Here is a 19,211-nt window from a genome sequence, read left to right as displayed (position 1 = left end):
AACTGGGCTGCACGCAGAACCGGAAAATTACGTCACACGGACAGTGCGCGGACCGTCACGGAACGCGGATGGCTAAAGTATACTTTGAGCTTAAATCAGGCATTAATTCTCTTTCGCTGCATCTTGTGCTTGAATGGCTTAAAATAAATATCCTACACTTAAATGTTTAAACTGACAAGACTTAAAAAAACATGAAAATGATAAACTTTCTGGAGGAAGCAGGATGGCCAGATTAGGGCCCTATGATTTACGTGATGCGGAAAACGCGGACGGAATCACGGAATTTACACATGAAAACGGAATTTGCATATATTTTGTTGACATATTAAATAAACATTTTTTTTTTACTTCTCATTTTTCAGTTTAAAACAACAAATTGGCCTACCTAAACCGTGGCCAAATGGCATTGATAAACATGTTGCATAGTAACCATACGACCTCACGTTCACGCGTAGGGAAAAAAATGTCGAAGCGAGTGGCTCCTGATAAGCTAACAGTGGCTGCGTTTGTGGTAGATGCGCCCATTTGTATACTGTAACGTGCTGATCTAACCAGCGGTCTCATAAAACGTTAAAAAATGAAAACGTCTGGGAGAATGAGTAGAGCAGGCGATCTGAATAAAAGTGATGATGCAAAAAAGAGCACTATTCGGTACGGTTTTCTGTGCGCACACACCCAACCCGAAGCGTGCAGCCATGCACAATAGACCTACAGCGCGAGAGTACTGAATTGAGCTCTCTTTCGTGTCTAAATAGACAAATACACACAACATTGTCTAAATGTCCGTTTTGGAGAGTATTCACGTAAACTATGTCGGTTATGTCTTGTGAGTGTATCGGATGTGCATCAGTGCAATTGGATCCGCATGTCATTGGACATGATCCCACGTTTTAAAGTGACAGTGGGTAATAAACGTAATGCGGTCCATGTCCTTAATATTGATCAAGCAACAAAAGAAAAAGAGAGTAGCATTCACTGTTTGTTAATAGCTTTAAGGATTAATTATATTAAATTCATACAAATAAATATGTCTGCTTGAAAGAATAAATGATGTATGCAAGTAGTTATAAAGATTTTTTTACTTTAGGAAAAGTGGTTTTAATGTAATTGTGTTGGCTTTCTGTCAGGCACATATCGTTGTTTCAATGTTCAATGTTTCTGTCCCCCTGCAGCATGTCTGCATTTAATCTTTAATTTAATATTCATCAATCCTACCTTGTAACTGTTACCTTCATGTTACTGTTATTTTTTGGCCAGAGATTTGTTGAAGGTTTGGCTGAATTTTGGAGAATTTTGAATGTGCTTTGCTGAATATATTAACAGTTTAAATAAAAAAGCTGAATTGTGAGTTTGTGTAACTGAATTTTTAACGGTCAATACTGCTTAGAAGTTAAAAGAAAACAAACAAATCCGAAAAATCCGAAAGAGCTAAAAATAAATTTAAAAAAACAGAATTCGAAAAAAAAACGGAATTTGAGAAAAAATAAAACGGATTTCATAGGGCCCTACCAGATTCTTCAGACAGGCAATTATAGTTTTAAGGGGGCTGAGACGACAGACAATGGCCTAGAACCACCCCTGGCAGCAACTGTAAAAAAAAATGTGAGCGTATGAGTGTGTTAATTTCTGGTTTGTAGAATAGGATTTGTGCGCTTCCAGTGAAGAATTTAAGAAGGTGTAACTGTTGTGCAATGTTTGTTGGAGAGGAAAAAAAACTCCTCTTTGCAACTCCTAAAAAATGTTTCTCTGTGACTTCAAATTTATTGATACACATGTGTGGCTATTCTCTACAACTACACATTCTTATTTAGACATTTTTTTTAATTACATTTATCTCACCTAAATGTTTGCTCACTCATTGTATTTATGTTTTAACAATGGGGTAATTTTGTTGCTCAAGACTTTGCACAACACAAGAAAACTTGATTTCAATCTTTGAATTAACTTTAAAAAGTAGCACTAATTAATACAATAGAAGAAAGATGCAAATGAAATAGAGTAAATGTAAAATAGTGCTGTCATCTGTGCCTTGCGCCATCTGCAAGCACAGATGACATAGATGACATTGTGTCATCTGACACAATGGAAAATCAGAGAAATATGTTGACTACATCAACGCAATGCGCAGAGAAAACCATCTCTCAGAGAGAGTACGAGTACTGAATATTTTGAAATAGCTTGAATGTTTAAATTGGTAACACTGAAAAAGACGTGCAAATGCTAAACTTTTGTGACAAATATAACACTGGCTCGATTGTGCAAGAGAAACGCGAGAACCTAGGATCGCTGCCCTGCAGCGCGCTTGACGCCTGCCTTGTGCACCGCTAAATCACTCCCGCTGTTTGACGCATGTTGCTTTTTCAAATGCACGTTATAAGTGACTCAAACTCGATGTGCTTCCAGAGATGGAGCAGTATTTGCGGATCACAGAACCGCTCTTATTTTATTTAATAAAAATCAGAAAAATAAATTGCAGCCTTTGCAATTTCATCACGATTTCGGTTTAATTTCAATGAATCGTGCAGCCTTAGTGAACAGCGTTCACTTCAGAGACTGAAGCGGAAGAGAAATTGTAAAAAAAAATTGGGGGGGGGGGGGGTTGCACACAAAAAGTATTCTCGTCGCTTCATTAAATTAAAGTTGAACCAATGTAGACACATGGACTATTTTAAATGTCTTTACTACCTTTCTGGAGGGGCGTTTCCTCTGAGGAGGCAAGGGAGGCAGTCTGCTCAAAAATACTGGATGAGAAAATAATCGATATTACAAAAAATAAAGCAACGCAAATATGTGACATTAAAACGTGTAAAAGTCAGTCGTTTTATAAAGAACCAGTGTCCAACAGCGACAACCACAGGTGAAGTTACAGCGGGAGGCTTGCAGCCTCTGCCCCATTGACTTAAAACAGACACTCTAACGCATGCGGTGGGTTTAGTGTAGCCTGGTCCCACCAGACTCTCGTACATTTCATTTGTACATAGAGTCTGGCACCGCTCCATTGACAAGCGTTAACTTCCTTGTAGGCGGGAACTCTATTGAAGTCTAAAACTATTGGATCTGCCCAGAGTCAATCTGGATCTGCCATAACCATTCGCTAACGTTTGCTTGTGACGTATGCCTAGCGTTAGCCTAAGCCAACTCATTCACCACTAATGGAGCGAGCTGGAAAATCAAACTTTTCCCAAACTCCGTGGGGAGGAGGGCCACAACATCATGGCCACCAACAAAACTAAGCAACGATTGTTCTTGCTCCGGCTTTAACTTCTTGATATTCGGCAGCGTTGCCACAACGGACCGTATGGCTTCGCTCGCATCTTTCTCTGGTGCCATTACAGAACTACAACTCAAAATAACGCACGACATCAACGTCATCGTTCTCAGCCACTCCCTCTGTTCGCTGATTGGCCCGGTAAAAAATTGATTGGAAAAAACCAAAGACTACAGCACAATGCCAGACCTAGTACTGAAGGACAATTAAAATTGAGCGGAAGTACGTAGGAGGGCGGAGCCAGGCTAGGTTTAGTGAGGGGTAATTGAGAATAAATGGGGGAAAGTCACATGAAATTATTGAGAATGGGGCTATGATGTCTAAAATTGTGCTACTTCAGAACATATGAACCCCCATAATGTTGCTGACTTGAAACATTTGACGCTACGAATGTTGTTGTAGACTAAAGAACAACTTATGTCAAAAAAACTGCAACTATGATACAAAAATAAATAACATATTGGCCTAGTTTAATTAGGACATTTAAGTAGCTTTTATAAACGTTCATTAGAAGAAAAACAACATTACTGGAGACAAAACAGTGGCACTGACATATTTTAAGGGTGTACTCACACTAGCCAGTTTGAACCGTGCCCGAGTAGGTTTGACCACCAAAGCGCGGTTCGTTTGACTAGTGTGAGTGCTCCGAACCGTGCCCGGGCGCGGCTCGATTAGCCGGCCCTGGCCCGCTTGGAAGAGGTGGGCCAGAGCACGGTTCAGTTGGACTCGGGCGCTGTTCGCATGCAGTTTGAGCGCTAACCGGACACGTGATGTACGGGGACTGTAGTCCGTAATCAAAGCAGCAAAGTCCTTGCTGCACTTCAGCTAGTACCTTGCAAACCTCCTCATACGAGCAGCACGATTACGTGAAATTTTTCGCGCCACTAATGCGACACATCTGTTTAACAACAGGCTGTGAGAGGGCTGTGGACCACCGTGGACCAAACGACACAAAATTATCCACAAAGAAAACAGAGCGATGGACTCCATTGTGTTCTGAGAGCGCCGCTCTTCTTGTTTATCCTGAAATTGTCGCACCATAATGACGTAAGCGTGCTCCGGCACGAATGCTGAAACCCTATGTGAGTGCAGGCCAGAGGGGGAGTTGGGAGGGGGGACAATCGTACTCTGGCCCGGTTCATGGCAACCGTGCCTAGTGTGAGTACACCAAACCCCACTGCAAGCTGCTTTCAGTTAAAACAGCTCAAACATGGATTTTAGTCTAGCAAGGTTTAGGCTATGCTTTGTCTGAAACCGTGGATTATATTACAGAATATTATATTATTTCCAACCATATTATAAGTTTGTAAACCATTAACATACCATAGGGCACAGTAATTGTATCACATTGTAACCACATAATAGTAAAATTGTAGTGAATGATTTCCATATTTATATAATATAACATATTGATCACATAAGTAATTCAAATAATACTATGGCATTACTATGGTCCGTGTCTAAAACACGGAACTATCATGATACTCTACTCAGCAGCATTGGGTCTGTAATGCATAATCTATAATGATCTACACGGGTGAAACGATTGTTTTAAGTAAATAGGGAAATGTGTGCTGTACCGGATCCGTCCTCAGCTCGGAGCCGCTCGGAGCCAGCGGCTATGCCAAAGTGAGATGAGTCTGCGTCCGGGCTGCTGCTCAGCATCGCCGCCATCTTCAGAACTCGCACACAAGAATTGACCCAATACCAGTAAAGCACAAAGACTCTCTCAACAATACATCAGGACCCCGTCGAATTAAAACAGTTCAGCCCCAGTCAAAATAGACCGCGAACAAATAAAGTTAAGTGGAAAACTGTACAACAATGGAGATTTAGGCTAACAGATAAGTATGCACTGACGTCATCTTCTTCTTCTGTTTTTTGGCGCATTATATCCTGTCTGCATATCGCCACCTACTTGCAAGTGGTAGCCTATCACCATGCAGTAGTATGTTCCTGCACAACCGGAGGCTGCAGTTTCAGGACCCCAGTTTTAGGACCGCGGCTTCAGGACCCTAGTTTTTTGTGACAGCGCCACCTAACGAACTGGATGATATAGCGGCGGCAGCGGTTTCAGGACGAAGTTCTAGGATCCAGGTGATCATTAAAAAAACAATTGTGATGCATTTAATTGGAAAGTTAACGTAGTGAGCGAGAGAGCTGTCTGTCTGTCTATCATTTTTGATCTATATTATTCTGTCTATCTGTCTGTCTATCATTTTTGATCTATCTATCTATCTATCTATCTATCTATCTATCTATCTATCTATCTATCTATCTATCTATCTATCTATCTATCTATCTATCTATCTATCTCACTATCTCAAAATAAGAATCCTCAAATTCATAAATATGCTTTGGCTTCACATTCAGAAAAGCATTTAAAAAAAATCCTAGTTTCCACAGCCCAATTTCACCTCAGCTGGACCAGATTTCCCAACAAGACAGATCAATAGATAGATTAGGGTTGCCAACTATCTGAATTGGGGGGGTTGACATACCCTCACGGAAGAAAATTTTGAAAAATAACCCCTGAAATTCATACCTTATAGCATATTATTAAGCAACTTATTAGGCCTATATATTTATAGAATAGCAAAGTAGGCTTAATCAATATACAAGACTTAACCACATAAATATATAAAGGCTATCATGATCATTTTGCCAACAATGAACCATGGATTTGTTTAGTTTATGTTACATTATATTTTTAACATGAACAAATACAACATATAACATTCAAAACTCGTCAGCTTAGACTGCATTTGAAGAAAAAATAAACAACAGTTTTCTGTAGCCTTGTGCGAACTTATTCAATAGAATTAGACTTCTAGAATGTTCTTTCCAGTGCAAAAAATAAAATTTTCAATTTAGTCGTTTTCTTATCATAGCCTACAAATGTCTTCGGAAACTACTTTTCCTCGATTTACTGAAGCCTGTATGTAAAACGCATTTGTAGCTGCACAGCCGTGTATATATCTATGCTGCATATATATATATATCTGGCTGAGTGGATGCAGAAGATCCGGAGAGATGACTTCAACCCGAACAAAAACACCCGGGTCTGTAGTCGGCATTTTAAGCAAACTGATTTGAATGTGACTGCCGGGGGATTGAGGAGGCTGAAGAAGGGAGCGTACCGGTTTACTTTTCATGGAATGGGTACAAACTACCTGCACCCAGACCGAGCGTCTGGGAAAGGCGTCTGCGGGCCGAGAGTCCTGCACCAGAGTCAGACTCGGACTCGGAGATGGAGACCGAAATGGCTCCAGATCACGACTACTGTGTAGTCCCTCAAACGGGAGCAAGGGCGAGTAATTTGGGAGAGGCGGTATTAACATTAAGTGACATGGGCATCTGACGCGCAGATGCCAATGGCACATGTCACTATGCGTATTGGCACATCCGGTGGCACATCCGGTCTCCATTGGCATGTGCCAGTGGATAGTGACATGTGTCACTGACATTATTGGCATGTGCCAGTGGATAGTGACATGTCACTGACATTATTGGCATGTACCAGTGGATAGTGACATGTGTCACTGACATTATTGGCATGTGCCAGTGGATAGTGACATGACACAGACATTATCGCGACACACTGACACTGTCGCGGAACTGTTTGCCGTCTTGTGACAGTAGTGACTGACAAATGAGCTGACCTGAGCAGCTATACTGACGTAATTGTGAAACAAACGCCTATATAAATTGCCTATTTTAGTGATGTTTTTTAAATAAATTAAATGTTTTAAAGTTTTTTTTTTCCTCAAACATGTCAGTTTGTGACACATCATTAGCCTATGAGTGGCATATAAGCCACTGAATGTTAAAAAATTTAATGCCAGTGTTGTTGATCACGCAAACTGCCCATCCTAGGAAACACAACGAATAAATCAGAGGTTACTATGAATAGCGCATGAACAGTCGCATCCGTTAGGCTACTCAACTGTAACCTTTAATTTTGCATGATGCTGCATGCACGCCAGTAGGTGTCAGTGTCCACACTGGCCAGCACAAAATAAACTAAAACTTAGGACAGTTGAGGAACATCTACGGACTACGGGTGGTGTATTTGTCGTTTGTATGAGTAGCAACTAGCAAGTACAGTAAGAAGGTAGCGACAAAAAAACGAGTTGGCTAATCAGAGTCTGATGTCGATATAAGTAAACTACAGATAATGAACGGTTTACTACTTTCGGTCAAACATGAACGGTAAGTCAAGCGGTTTCTTCGTCGAGGATGGATAACGTTAGATGATTAGGCTACGTTAACTTTAGTCAATGTAGTGTAAAACATCGAGGTAAAAATTCCCGAAAAACGAATACCCTTAAATATAAATAACTTAGAATGATGTAGATTTCATTGATTATTATATATGTATGACGTTAATATGTAGTGTTATAGCTCTAGTATAAAAGCATATAGGCCTACTCTGTCATATCGTAAAATGTTATATTCGCATACCACTACAATTTATAAACTATTAACTTAGGCCTATAAAATTGTTATTATAAAGTATTATATGATAAAATATGAATAGATTAACGCAATTGTATATTAGGTGCGTATTGTATTGTATATAATATATTTTTGTCCCTAAAGGTCTTCAAACATTCGAAGACCGTATTAGTTTAATTAAGGCCAATGAAGGAAACAATTGCCAGCTATGCAGACAGGCTGTGGTTGGGTCAGAAGAGCACCTGGAAAAAAAGCATTTTCAATATGCTGTGCACTTTAAAGATGGTGATTTTGGTGAGCATATATTGGTTTTGTAACATATTTTATTCACTAAACCATTAGTTTCATTATACACTACTATTTTCTTTATGTGCTTCCTAACAGTTCTGTTCACTGTACCATGCTTTTGTGACAAAATTGACAAATTAAAAAGAAGTCACTGGCATTGCTTTAAGTGTGACAGGATTTTACAAAGGCGAAATGCATTTGAAGATCATCTGCAGAAACATGGTAGGAATGAATTATTATATTACATGATTATTAATCATGCTATTGCCAAACACATAACCTATTAAAATTACTGTTGTCCCTGACTTAATATACTTGTTTTGCAGGTTGCATGGTAACACCATTCAAAGACCTGCAAAAGAAAAGTATGAATTTGTTAATTTTATATTTGCATAGTTATAATTTTCTGTTGATATTTCAAGCCTACGACACTTAATGTTTTCAGTCATTTCAATAGCATTTCATTTAATTTCATTTCAATGGGATTTAGTCTTGGTCTACAGTATGTGTACATAACATGGTCCATACCTATTAATTAAGCCTGGTACATAACAACATATGACATACTAATCAAACTCACTCGCTAATTCTGAAATTGCCACTGTTATTTATTTACATTTTTAGGTGAGCCAAAGAAAAATGAAAATGCAGCGAGTGCTCCTGTTAGTGAGCAGAGCTTTATGTGTTGCCACTGCTCATCCTCTTTTACTACAGCAGGGAGTCTTCGTAGACATGAAAATGAGTTTCATGCAAAAACCGATCCTGTTTACTGTGTTGATGTGCAGCAAGGTGTCTTCATCACAGCCAAAAATAGTAGAGGCCAAAGAGTCCCAATACATATGCAGAAAAGCACCACCTCTCAAGTCATTGCCTGTGAAGTAGCAGAGTTCCGGGAGTTCATGACTCTGGCTAAACTTAGTGGAAAGCCTGGTGCAGAGTGTGAGCATTTAATCAGAGTTTCTTCTGCTCCACCATACATTCCTCCTGAGCCTGTTAGAGAAGAAACTTTGAAGACGATGCAGGAAAAAGGACTGATGTCCACCACCAGAATGACGGAGTGCACTGAACTTAACAGTTTAGCGTCATCAGAGGGAATCTGCTCTGTTTTTCCTATTTTCTTTGAGAAACATGGATATTCTGGCCGATTTGTTTACTTTTCCATTTATTCAGGAAAGAAAGAAAGAAACACTCTTGTCTTTGGGCGGACAAGAGTGTCCTTTGACAAATTGTTGGGGGACTGGTATTGCCTTTGTAAAAGCACAAAGAAACAGTATCGATGCGTCCATATCTATATGGCAAAGTGGTGGCTCTTCCAAGAAAGAGAAGATTTATTAATTGAGTCTTCCAGAGCAGACAGTAACTTGTCAGGGGACCCCTCTGAAAATGAAGAGATTGAACTTGGTGTTGAAGGTGAAGGACTAAAGAAGCACCAATTAGTTGCAATGACCAACTATCTCTGGGAAAACAAAAGAATACCAGAAATGTTGCCACAGAAATTAAGGACTCAGGCAAGTCAGGTCCCGATAAGGTTTGAGCCCACAGAGGAAACATGTCCTTATTGCCCTGGGCCCACCCCACCAGGTCTTACAGAACCAGTGGTTGCAACAAAGAATGCGTCAGTCTACGACATAGATTCAGTGAAGAAAGGTTTGTACATTCAATTAAAAATGAAAACATTTGCAAATGTGTGATAATGCCACAGTAAAGTATGTTTTTTTTGTTCTGTCTTCTAATAAAGGTGTTACAGTGTGTGTTAAATACTGCCTGGCCTACAAGACACCAGTCAGGTTTCAAGAATACACTTCAGGTTTTCATAATTTCAACAATAGTATTATTTTGACAACTCGTCTATGTGCAATGATGACATCTGCCCTAAAGGTAAGAAAAAGTTATTTGTAATCCATATGAACAGCATGTCAAATTGATTTTAATGTATGTATTTTAAGGTATATTTTTTTAATTACCACACTTTTAAGACAAACACGGCCATTGGGCGATTTCTGTCAATGATGGAGGACCTTCTTCAAGTTACAATTCACCACAACACCCTGAGGAAAGCAATTTTTCATTTCTGGGCAATGAAAAGATATAGCTATGACTTTTCCTGTATTCGCTGTGGCCATGAACCACCTATCCTAATTGCTGATGGTAATTGGAAGGTGGCATTTGATTTACCTGGTAAGCTATTTATAGAAATTACAGTGTAATAATAATATATAAATAACAGTTATTTATGATTGGTGTAGCGAATTTATGACATAATTTTGCCACTAGTCAATCTCCTGAAGAGACCATGTACTCAGAATGTACAACCAAGTGACCTTAGAGTTGATGTTGATGAGAGATGGTCATCATTGGAAAAGGAATTAATTTGTGTTGGTTTCAGTAATGGTAAGAACTAAACTAACAAACATTGATTTATGTGATCACATGGATTGTCATTTAAATACTACATAATTGCTAAGATAGATAATTTGTCCTTTCCCCCTACATCACACATAGAAACAAAGGAGAGAATCCCTTTCTCCAGTGAACTGTCCTACTCATCTTTTGCCCCTTGGCTTGGATCCTCCTGAAGAGCTGGAAAAGTTTTAACAAAAACAGAGATCCTCAAAGGGTTTTCAGATCGTCTAAGTGACAAGTCACCTCCTGTGGACTCGCATGCTGTTGAGGACACAGTACTAAAATTGCTTGAATCCAAAAAGGTATTACTATGCCATAATTCTTACTTATAAACACATTTTATTTTGAAGCAAAAAACTAAATAGTTACATTTCTTTTTCAAGCCTTCCAAAAGTGAGCTGCTGGCAGCATGTGCACAACTTGGAGTATCTGTTGCTGGCTCTGCCTCAGATATCATTAATCGCTTGGAGGAGCTACTTCTATACAAAGACATTTACCCCAAAATGTTCATCAAACTACAGAAGACTGGAGGTATGGCAACCATGTACAGTTTTTCAATTGAGTTTGTTAGAAGAAATCTTTTAGCTTTTGTCTATTCTTTTTTTCAGGTGGTGTTCTCCATGTTGGCTGCCCACATGCAATTGTTTACGTTTGTTCACCTCTTTGGTGGCAAGAGTCAGCGAGGGACCACGTTGACACTCTTCTGAATTTAAAAACTCCACCGACTATCTACATTTCAGATGTAGCTGGACGTGTTGCACGACATGCTAACAATAGAACTCGACAGGCATTTTTCAGGCCTTTTGATGCCAGGCTGTGTGAGGCCACAGCTGAGAATGTGTCCAAGGCCTCAGCTAAGGAGCTTTTTGTCCATTTACCCTGGGTTAAAACCATGACTGAAGGTGGACGTGTCCAGAGTCAAGGTAATGAAGCCACTGAAGCACTTGACAAACCTCACCCTATCACAGAACGTCAGACTTTCATTGTATGACCGCTTTCATCAACGTAACCAAAAACAGGAAAAAGAGAAACTGAGAAGCCTTGATCTTGTCCCAGAGCTCCTTGGTCTCATAGTTAATGGCAGTTACTTCAATGGCAGAGCAACTCAACCGGGAACTTGCCAACTCTCGATACTTTCTTTGTCAGCTGAAAGATGTTCATTTTATGTTTGCACTTCGCTTGGTGTTCCATTTGCATAACTGTAAAGTGAATAAATCATTCATGGACAAAATGCTGAGACAGACACAAGGGGCAGCTGAAGTTGGCCTGGATGGCAGACTGGGTCTCTTCACTACATGTGAGATTGATAGAAATCTTATCTTAGTTTGTGCATTTAACCTTATAACTATCTTGCATAAACGTTGATCTAATCACTGTGAATTGTTACAGATAGAGGCACTGACTCAAGATTTCAAATTCCTGAACGGATCAAGGAAAAGAAGAAAGAATTAATCTCGGGTGAAGGACTACACTTTAACACATCACTTTTCCCCATCTTAAAGGAAAACAAGGTATCATCGCAAATATTTAGATTTGGTTTAGCACAAATTGATTTTCAATTACAAAATCATGCCATGTTGGAAATGTCATCATAATAATTGTGTTATCATTCTACATGCCATTATGTACCTGTAGGACAAGCTTTCTGAATTGTACTGCACTGTACAAAATCATACTTCAGTCCTTGTGCAAGTTGACAACTGTACAGCAACAGTTAAAGACCTACAGTCACTATATCCAGCACAATCCATTTTACCTGAATCAGAAGACATCCTACCCAACCAACCATGGCTGACTGATGAAGTATGTACTGTGTTTTTTGGGTTACATGGGTTTTAATGTAATCATGGTTTATGAGGACACTTCCTGTGTCTTGTGACTTTCTTTTTTTTATTCTAAAAATGCAGGAAGTTTTCTGTGATGAGTAGGTTTAGGGGTACGGTTAATGTAGGGGGAAAGAATATACATTTTGTAAAGTATAAAAACAATTAGTATGAAACATTAACACGTATTTATGTGTAATAGGCTGTCAATACTAGAGTAGCACAGCTTGCATCTACAACACCCAATGTAAGTACATATACTATTTTTCTAAGAGATGTAATAAAAAATACTTATTGAATTAATTATATACTGTATGTATAATATATATATATATTAAAATATATATATTTTTTAAATGTAATAATTATTTATATTTATATTTTCTGCAAGTTTGTGATGCTCCCGACATTTACATTTATTTGCTGGTGGAGAGACTGGATCACTCAAACAAAAATATCCCCTCGAAATGTATCATGCTTGAAGGTATACTGTTCATGTACACGCAATCACACACACATATATATATATCGTGTGTGTGTGTGTGTGTGTGTGTGTGTGTGTGTGTGTGTGTGTGTGTGTGTGTGTGTGTGTGTGTGTGTGTGTGTGTGTGTGTGTGTGTGTGTGTGTGTGTGTGTGTGTGTGTGTGTGTGTGTGTGTGTGTAGATTGTTATGGACTGTTTTGTAATAGCAATTATTACACAGAATTTTTATTTTTATTTTGAAAAGAACCTTAAAGGAAGTGATACTGTGGTTTTTCCTCGATGTGTCAGTAAGAGTGAGAACCCTGAGTGGGAACCACTTCATTTTGTGGGTTAGTTGAAATAATTAGATTCTAAAAATTTATTTTAATATTCATTCTTTTTTTAATTCTATTTTTATGTACATCTTTTCCTTTTAATATCTTCAAACTCAAAGGTTTTCTGTGGTCAAAGTCATGAGATCCGGGTGTTTGATTCCATGGAGCTTTACAAAGATATACCAAAGAGTCATATGGAAATACTTTGGTAATGTATTTCTACCCTTTTTTTAAATATCTGTGCTGCAGCATTTTAGGTACATTTAACATTTACATTTATGCATTTGGCAGACATTTTTTATCCAGAGCGACTTACATTGCATTTCAAGGTTCACATTTACATTCTTATCAGTTCTTACTTTCCCTGGGAATCAAACCCAACGCTCTACTGTTTAAACTACAGGAAAGCTATACATATAAAGCACATTGACCATTCATTCAAACTGCATTAAAGATGTATTTTTTACTACTGTGAAGTAACCATGTGTAATCTCTTAGTCATAAATGACTATATGGTATATTTCAGATTAATATAAAGGCAGGGTAATCTGAATGAACTTTCAATACAAATGATCAGTCTGGATGCACTTTCATATTACATTCAGATCAGCAGTGTGTAATAATGTTCTTGTCTGTGACTCTGTCTATGCATCTTTTTCTTCATCAGCGATGCCTTCAGTAACACATGGAAACTTGCTGATTGGATTATCTCTTATCCACCACAGTGGCTGCAGAGCAAGGGTGATGCAAACAACTGTGGAGTGTTTGTATGCACTGTAAGACATAAAGACTATAATAAATATGTATTTTTATATTTGTAGTTTCAAAATTTTTAGCTAGCTTTAAAGAACATTGTTTTTATTTCATCAGAAAAAGACTGGTAAAATGTTATGGTCTGACTAATTTAGAAAATACACAACTAATGTTTCATCTTTCATTTTTGTTCACCTTGAACAGATGGCAGAGATGGAGCTGAAGGGCTTCAGGTTGAGAAAAGAGACCATTGGTCTGTCACAAACACAATATCTACGAGAATATCATGCAACAGACTTAGTAAAAGATGTTGTTGTAGAGGTTGGTTGTCTTATTATTGTTTTAACTCAAAAAATGTTTCAGAATAATAATTTACAGGAACAGAACATTGTTATTATTTTTCATTATAGGAATCAATGAAAAAAACAGAAAAACCGATGGAGTGTATGGCAGGTGACTTGCGTGTGTGCTGTTTTCAGAAAGTGGGCAAAGGGTAGGCCTTGTTTGTTTTGACTTTTTACTGTATATTTTTTGGTGAATACACTTATTATACCATGTGTATCTTATTCACAGGCCATTGTATCCCAGTGTTGTCAAGACCTTGTGGGTACAGTGTGACATTTGTTTGGGCTGGCTACACACAGATTGTGCTGGAGTGAAAGAAGCAGATGTCAAAAAAGGCACTTTCAAATGTGGATGTGATTTGACACAACCATACACTTTTGATGAGTAAGTTTAAATAGAAAGCTTTTACTGTCATTAAGAAACATGGAGTTGGATCATGGTCTAGCCCATAATGACATTTTATTTTTATTTTCACTGAAAAGTTTGATCATGCTAGAAATAAATAAGAACAAAAGATACTCAACATTCAACATCAAAATATTATGGTACTTCAATTCATGTTTCATAATCAGTATAAAGCTACATAAACTTTGATTTAGCTAACCACTTATTAACAACCTTTTGTGGTGCCACAGGTTCATTGTCATATTCTGAATAATCAGCAACTATTCTATAGCCTGTTTTTTTTGTTCTATGCTATGTCATAACCTGATGTTGATGACATCTACATTATTGTTTATGTGTAGCACTCGGAAGGCTCTGAGACTTGGAGTTGAAAACATAATCTCAGATCAAGACATAAAAGTGAGTACTATAAAATCACAATTAACATTTCTTGCCATATATATATATATATATACACACACACACCATTTTAACATAATTCTGTTCCAACAGGCTTTACATGAAGCTTTTCACAATGGAGACATCAAATCCTGTCGGTTTTACCTGTGGAAACATCCAGAGACATCACTGAAATTCAAGCAGCACTTAAAGCCAAAGCAGTGCCATTTCAGGGAAAGTGATGTGAGGAATCTTATTGTTTTAAGCGTTTCACATTTTACTTGCAGTATATGTTATTGTTATATTACAACAAGTTCCTTATTATCCTAAATGATTCAATATTATCATATTTAATAGCTGATTAAACTTGCTGACAAAATAAAGAGAGCAGTGGATGCAGATGAGGATCTTGAAAACCTGAACTACATATTTGATGTTATGATTCCAGAAGTATGTGGTAATTATCTTAATGATTGAGGTTGATTTGTGTTATTTGTTGTTTGATGAAAAACTACTTTTTTCTTCTTCTTTTTAAGGTGACCATACTTCTTCTACAAAGATTGGAGAAGATTTGCCGCTATGCGGTTGAAGTTGTTATGGCCTCTGGCATAGTTAAGTTAGAATAATTTGAAGTATGCTAATGCATCAACTGCATTTATTAAAAGGGGGAAAAAAGCCATTACTTTAACTTACATATTTGTCGAGTCTCTTTTCTGTCTCTGCTTACTGAAAAAGGTGTATGCATTTTAAAAGCTACCATTGACTAAACATTGGGGATTAGTCTACAATAACAACAAATTCATTTAATATACATTCCTTCTGGATATGCCCACATGTTTTGTTCAAATATTTGACTTGCTGTATCCACATTATAATAGATATCCAGTTTAATATAGGATGTATATTAAAGATGTATACTACTCTGCATTGTGAAAAGCCCTGTCAAGGTCAAGGTTCATAATTAATTTAACAATGGTATGTGTCACTTTACAATGGTTTGGGGCATTTTATCTCATACTATTTTACAATTATTTGAAATACCTGATTGTTAAGTGTCAATTTGTGGTGCACAAACAACATACTCCTGCTTGTAAGTACCACTTTAATAAGAACATTTTACTAAAATAGCTAAATAGTTTCTACTGTATATTCTTGTATAGTTACAAATGACACAGCTGAACTGTCGGTCCTATATGCAAATAGAGATAAATGTGTTATCATAACAACTGTATACAATATGTAGGTAAATTCATTGTCTAAATGATAAAAAAGAACCATAGTAAATATAAATGCATACAAGGGACCACGACATTAAAAATATGGCGAAGCCCAATGTTTGTAAAAATTAAGACCGAGATGTAATGTCTGAAAGCATCGTATTATTAATCAAATGTTCTGCCGTTCATCACACCATACATAACAGATAGCAGCATGTGTCATTAGAGGTGTCACGTCATACAGCAATATGTTCCGCAACAATGTCAGTGGCACATGACGCAGTCGTCTGGTGCATGTGGTTTTCATTGGCATGTGTCAGTGGATAATAGCTTGTGCCAATAAAACTTGTGACATGTGTCAGTGGATAATGTCATGTGCCAATAAACCTTGTGACGTGTCAGTGGATAGTGGCATGTGCCAATAAGTGACATGTTGATGGATTGCTTCATGTGCCAATGACATTGTAGCGTTACATGTCGCCGTATGTTATGAACTTATCACACTCCAGTAGCGTAGCCGAATTATGTAGATGTGATGATATGACATCTACAGAAAGAATGCATGTTCATATTTATAAAAATTGGTTTATTTCTTATTACATAATTCCTTAAATGTATTTGTAAAATATTAAAGCCAGATGAGTATAAGCAAAAACAAAGTAATCAGAGTCTGTCTGATATCAATATAAATAATTAGTAAATAATTTACTTACATAAATTATAGCTCAATAATATTAATATATTATATATTATATAAATTATCCACTAATTATTAATATCGACATCAGACTCTGATTACTCGTTTTTTTTATTTAATTTTTGCTACTGTCTTACTGTACTTGCTACTCAAACAAATGACAAATACACCGCCCGTAGATGTTCCTCAACTGTCACCACGTTACTTTGATAAAAAAACAACAACTTTAAAATGTTTACTTTATTTAAAAAACATCACTAAAATAGGCAATTTATATAGGCGTTTGTTTCACAATTACGTCAGTATAGCTGCTCAGGTCAGCTCATTTGTCAGTCACTACTGTCACAAGACGGCAAACAGTTCCGCGACAGTGTCAGTGTGTCGCGATAATGTCTGTGTCATGTCACTATCCACTGGCACATGCCAATAATGTCAGTGACACATGTCACTATCCACTGGCACATGCCAATAATGTCAGTGACACATGTCACTATCCACTGGCACATGCCAATAATGTCAGTGACATGTCACTATCCACTGGCACATGCCAATAATGTCAGTGACACATGTCACTATCCACTGGCACATGCCAATAATGTCAGTGACACATGTCACTATCCACTGGCACATGCCAATGGAGACCGAATGTGCCACCGGATGTGCCAATACGCATAGTGACATGTGCCATTGGCATCTGCGCGTCAGATACCCATGTCACTTAATGTTAAAACTGCTACTGTAATTTGGCAGACGAGAATGAAGCTATGAATCTATCTTTCTTTCTTTCTAACTAATCTATCTTTCTTGCTTACTAATCTATCTTTCCTTCTTTCTAACTAATCTATCTATCTTTCTTTCTTTCTAACTAATCCATCTTTCTTTCTAACTAATCTATCTTTCTTTTTTTCTAACTAATCCATCTTTCTTTCAAACTAATCTATCTTTCTTTCTTTCTAACTAATCTCTTTCTTTCTAACTAATCTATCTTTCTTTCTAACTAATCTTTCTTTCTTTCTAACTAATCTATCTTTCTTTCTAACTAATCTATCTTTCTTTCCTTCTAACTAATCTATCTTTCTTTCTTTCTAACTAATCTATCTTTCTTTCTTTCTAACTAATCTATCTATCTTTGTTTCTAACTAAACTTTCTTTCTAACTAATCTATCTATCTTTCTTTGTTTCTAACTAATCTTTCTTTCTTTCTAACTAATCTACCTTTCTTTGTTTCTAACTAATCTTTCTTTCTTTCTTTCTAACTAATCTTTCTTTCTTTCTTTCTTTCTTTCTAACTAATCTATGTATCTTTATTTCGATCTTTCTTTCTTTCTTTCTAACTAATCTATGTATCTTTGTTTCTAACTAATCTTTCTTTCTTTCTTTCTTTCTTTCTAACTAATCTATATTTCGTTCTTTCTAACTAATCTATCTTTCTTTCTTTTTAACTAATCTATCTATCTTTCTTTCTTTCTAACTAATCTTTCTTTTTTTCTAACAAATCAATCTTTCTTTCTAACTAGTCTTTATTTCTTTCTAACTAATCTATCTTTCTTTCTTTCTAACTAATCTTTCTTTCTTTCTTTGTAACTAATCTATCTTTCTTTCTTTCTAACTAATCTATCTATCTTTCTTTCTAACTAATCTATCTATCTTTCTTTCTAACTAATCAATCTATCTACCTTTCTTTCTAACTGATCTATCTATCTTTCTTTCTAACTAATCTATCGTTTTTTCTTTCTAACTAATCTATCATTGGTTCTTTCTAACTAATCTATCGTTCTTTCTTTCTAACTAATCTATCATTGGTTCTTTCTAACTAATCTATCGTTCTTTCTTTCTAACTAATCTATCGTTCTTTCTTTCTAACTAAACTATCGTTCTTTCTTTCAAACTAATCTATCTTTCTTTCTAACTAATCTATCTATCTATCTTTCTTTCTAACTAATCTATCGATCTTTCTTTCTAACTAATCCATCGTTCTATCTTTCTAACTAATCAATCGTTCTTTCTTTCAAACTAATCTATCTATCTTTCTTTCTAACTAATCTATCTGTCTATCTTTCTTTCTAACTAATCTATCTTTCTTTCTTTCTTTCTAACTAATCTATCTTTTTTCTTTCTAACTAATCTATCTTTTTTCTTTCTAACTAATCTCTTTCTTTCTAACTAATCTGTCTTTCATTCTAACAAATCTATCTATCTTTCTTTATAACTAATCTGTCTTTCTTTCTAATTAATCTTTCTTTCTTTCTTTCTTTCCAACTAATCTATCTTTTTTCTTTTTAACTAATCTATATTTTTTCTTTCTAACTAATCTATCTATCTTTCTAACTAATCTATCGTTCTTTCTTTCTAAGTAATCTATCTTTCTTTCTAACTAAT

At 36.7% G+C, this 19,211-nt stretch overlaps 2 protein-coding genes across 3 annotated transcripts in view; one reads left to right on the top strand and one right to left on the bottom strand.

The window, feature by feature from the left end:
- Positions 1-5,221, bottom strand: part of LOC143710236 (mediator of RNA polymerase II transcription subunit 1-like) — a 194,409-nt gene extending 189,188 nt beyond the window's left edge. Inside the window, exon 1 of one of the 2 annotated variants that reach the window (XM_077201241.1) lies at positions 4,849-5,221. In XM_077201241.1, coding sequence (XP_077057356.1) covers positions 4,849-4,942 — 94 coding nt within the window. In that variant the 5' untranslated portion in view covers positions 4,943-5,221. The remainder of the gene's footprint in view (positions 1-4,848) is intronic. The other variant, XM_077201240.1, reaches the window with a different exon arrangement.
- Positions 4,939-15,610, top strand: LOC143710238 (uncharacterized). The gene is made up of 25 exons (XM_077201242.1): positions 4,939-5,365; positions 7,871-8,020; positions 8,111-8,236; positions 8,341-8,379; positions 8,639-9,661; positions 9,753-9,892; positions 9,991-10,192; positions 10,289-10,405; positions 10,517-10,719; positions 10,801-10,948; positions 11,026-11,714; positions 11,807-11,928; positions 12,053-12,220; positions 12,443-12,487; positions 12,632-12,724; positions 12,968-13,052; positions 13,157-13,245; positions 13,705-13,813; positions 13,995-14,111; positions 14,201-14,283; positions 14,364-14,519; positions 14,882-14,939; positions 15,033-15,161; positions 15,276-15,368; positions 15,455-15,610. Exons 17-25 carry the CDS (start codon positions 13,199-13,201, stop codon positions 15,542-15,544), a joined length of 882 nt encoding a protein of 293 aa, XP_077057357.1. The 5' UTR covers positions 4,939-5,365; positions 7,871-8,020; positions 8,111-8,236; positions 8,341-8,379; positions 8,639-9,661; positions 9,753-9,892; positions 9,991-10,192; positions 10,289-10,405; positions 10,517-10,719; positions 10,801-10,948; positions 11,026-11,714; positions 11,807-11,928; positions 12,053-12,220; positions 12,443-12,487; positions 12,632-12,724; positions 12,968-13,052; positions 13,157-13,198; the 3' UTR covers positions 15,545-15,610.
- The last annotated feature ends 3,601 nt before the right edge of the window (positions 15,611-19,211 follow it).

The sequence above is a fragment of the Siphateles boraxobius genome, unplaced genomic scaffold (genome assembly GCF_051911475.1).
Source record: "Siphateles boraxobius isolate OS27281-9 unplaced genomic scaffold, OSU_SipBor_1 46, whole genome shotgun sequence".
Lineage (NCBI taxonomy): Eukaryota > Metazoa > Chordata > Actinopteri > Cypriniformes > Leuciscidae > Siphateles > Siphateles boraxobius.
The sequence above is the reverse complement of the archived record's forward strand: the minus strand, read 5'-3'. Positions and strand labels throughout refer to the sequence as shown.

What these genes read in the sequence shown, in the direction of transcription:
- LOC143710238 (XM_077201242.1), top strand. Translation starts at nt 13,199, where the DNA reads ATGGAGCTTTACAAAGATATACCAAAGAGTCATATGGAAATACTTTG. An exon ending in GTGGAGTGTTTGTATGCACT is followed by an intron (nt 13,814 to 13,994) that starts GTAAGACATAAA and finishes CACCTTGAACAG; the next exon opens with ATGGCAGAGATGGAGCTGAA. An exon ending in CAACCATACACTTTTGATGA is followed by an intron (nt 14,520 to 14,881) that starts GTAAGTTTAAAT and finishes GTTTATGTGTAG; the next exon opens with CACTCGGAAGGCTCTGAGAC.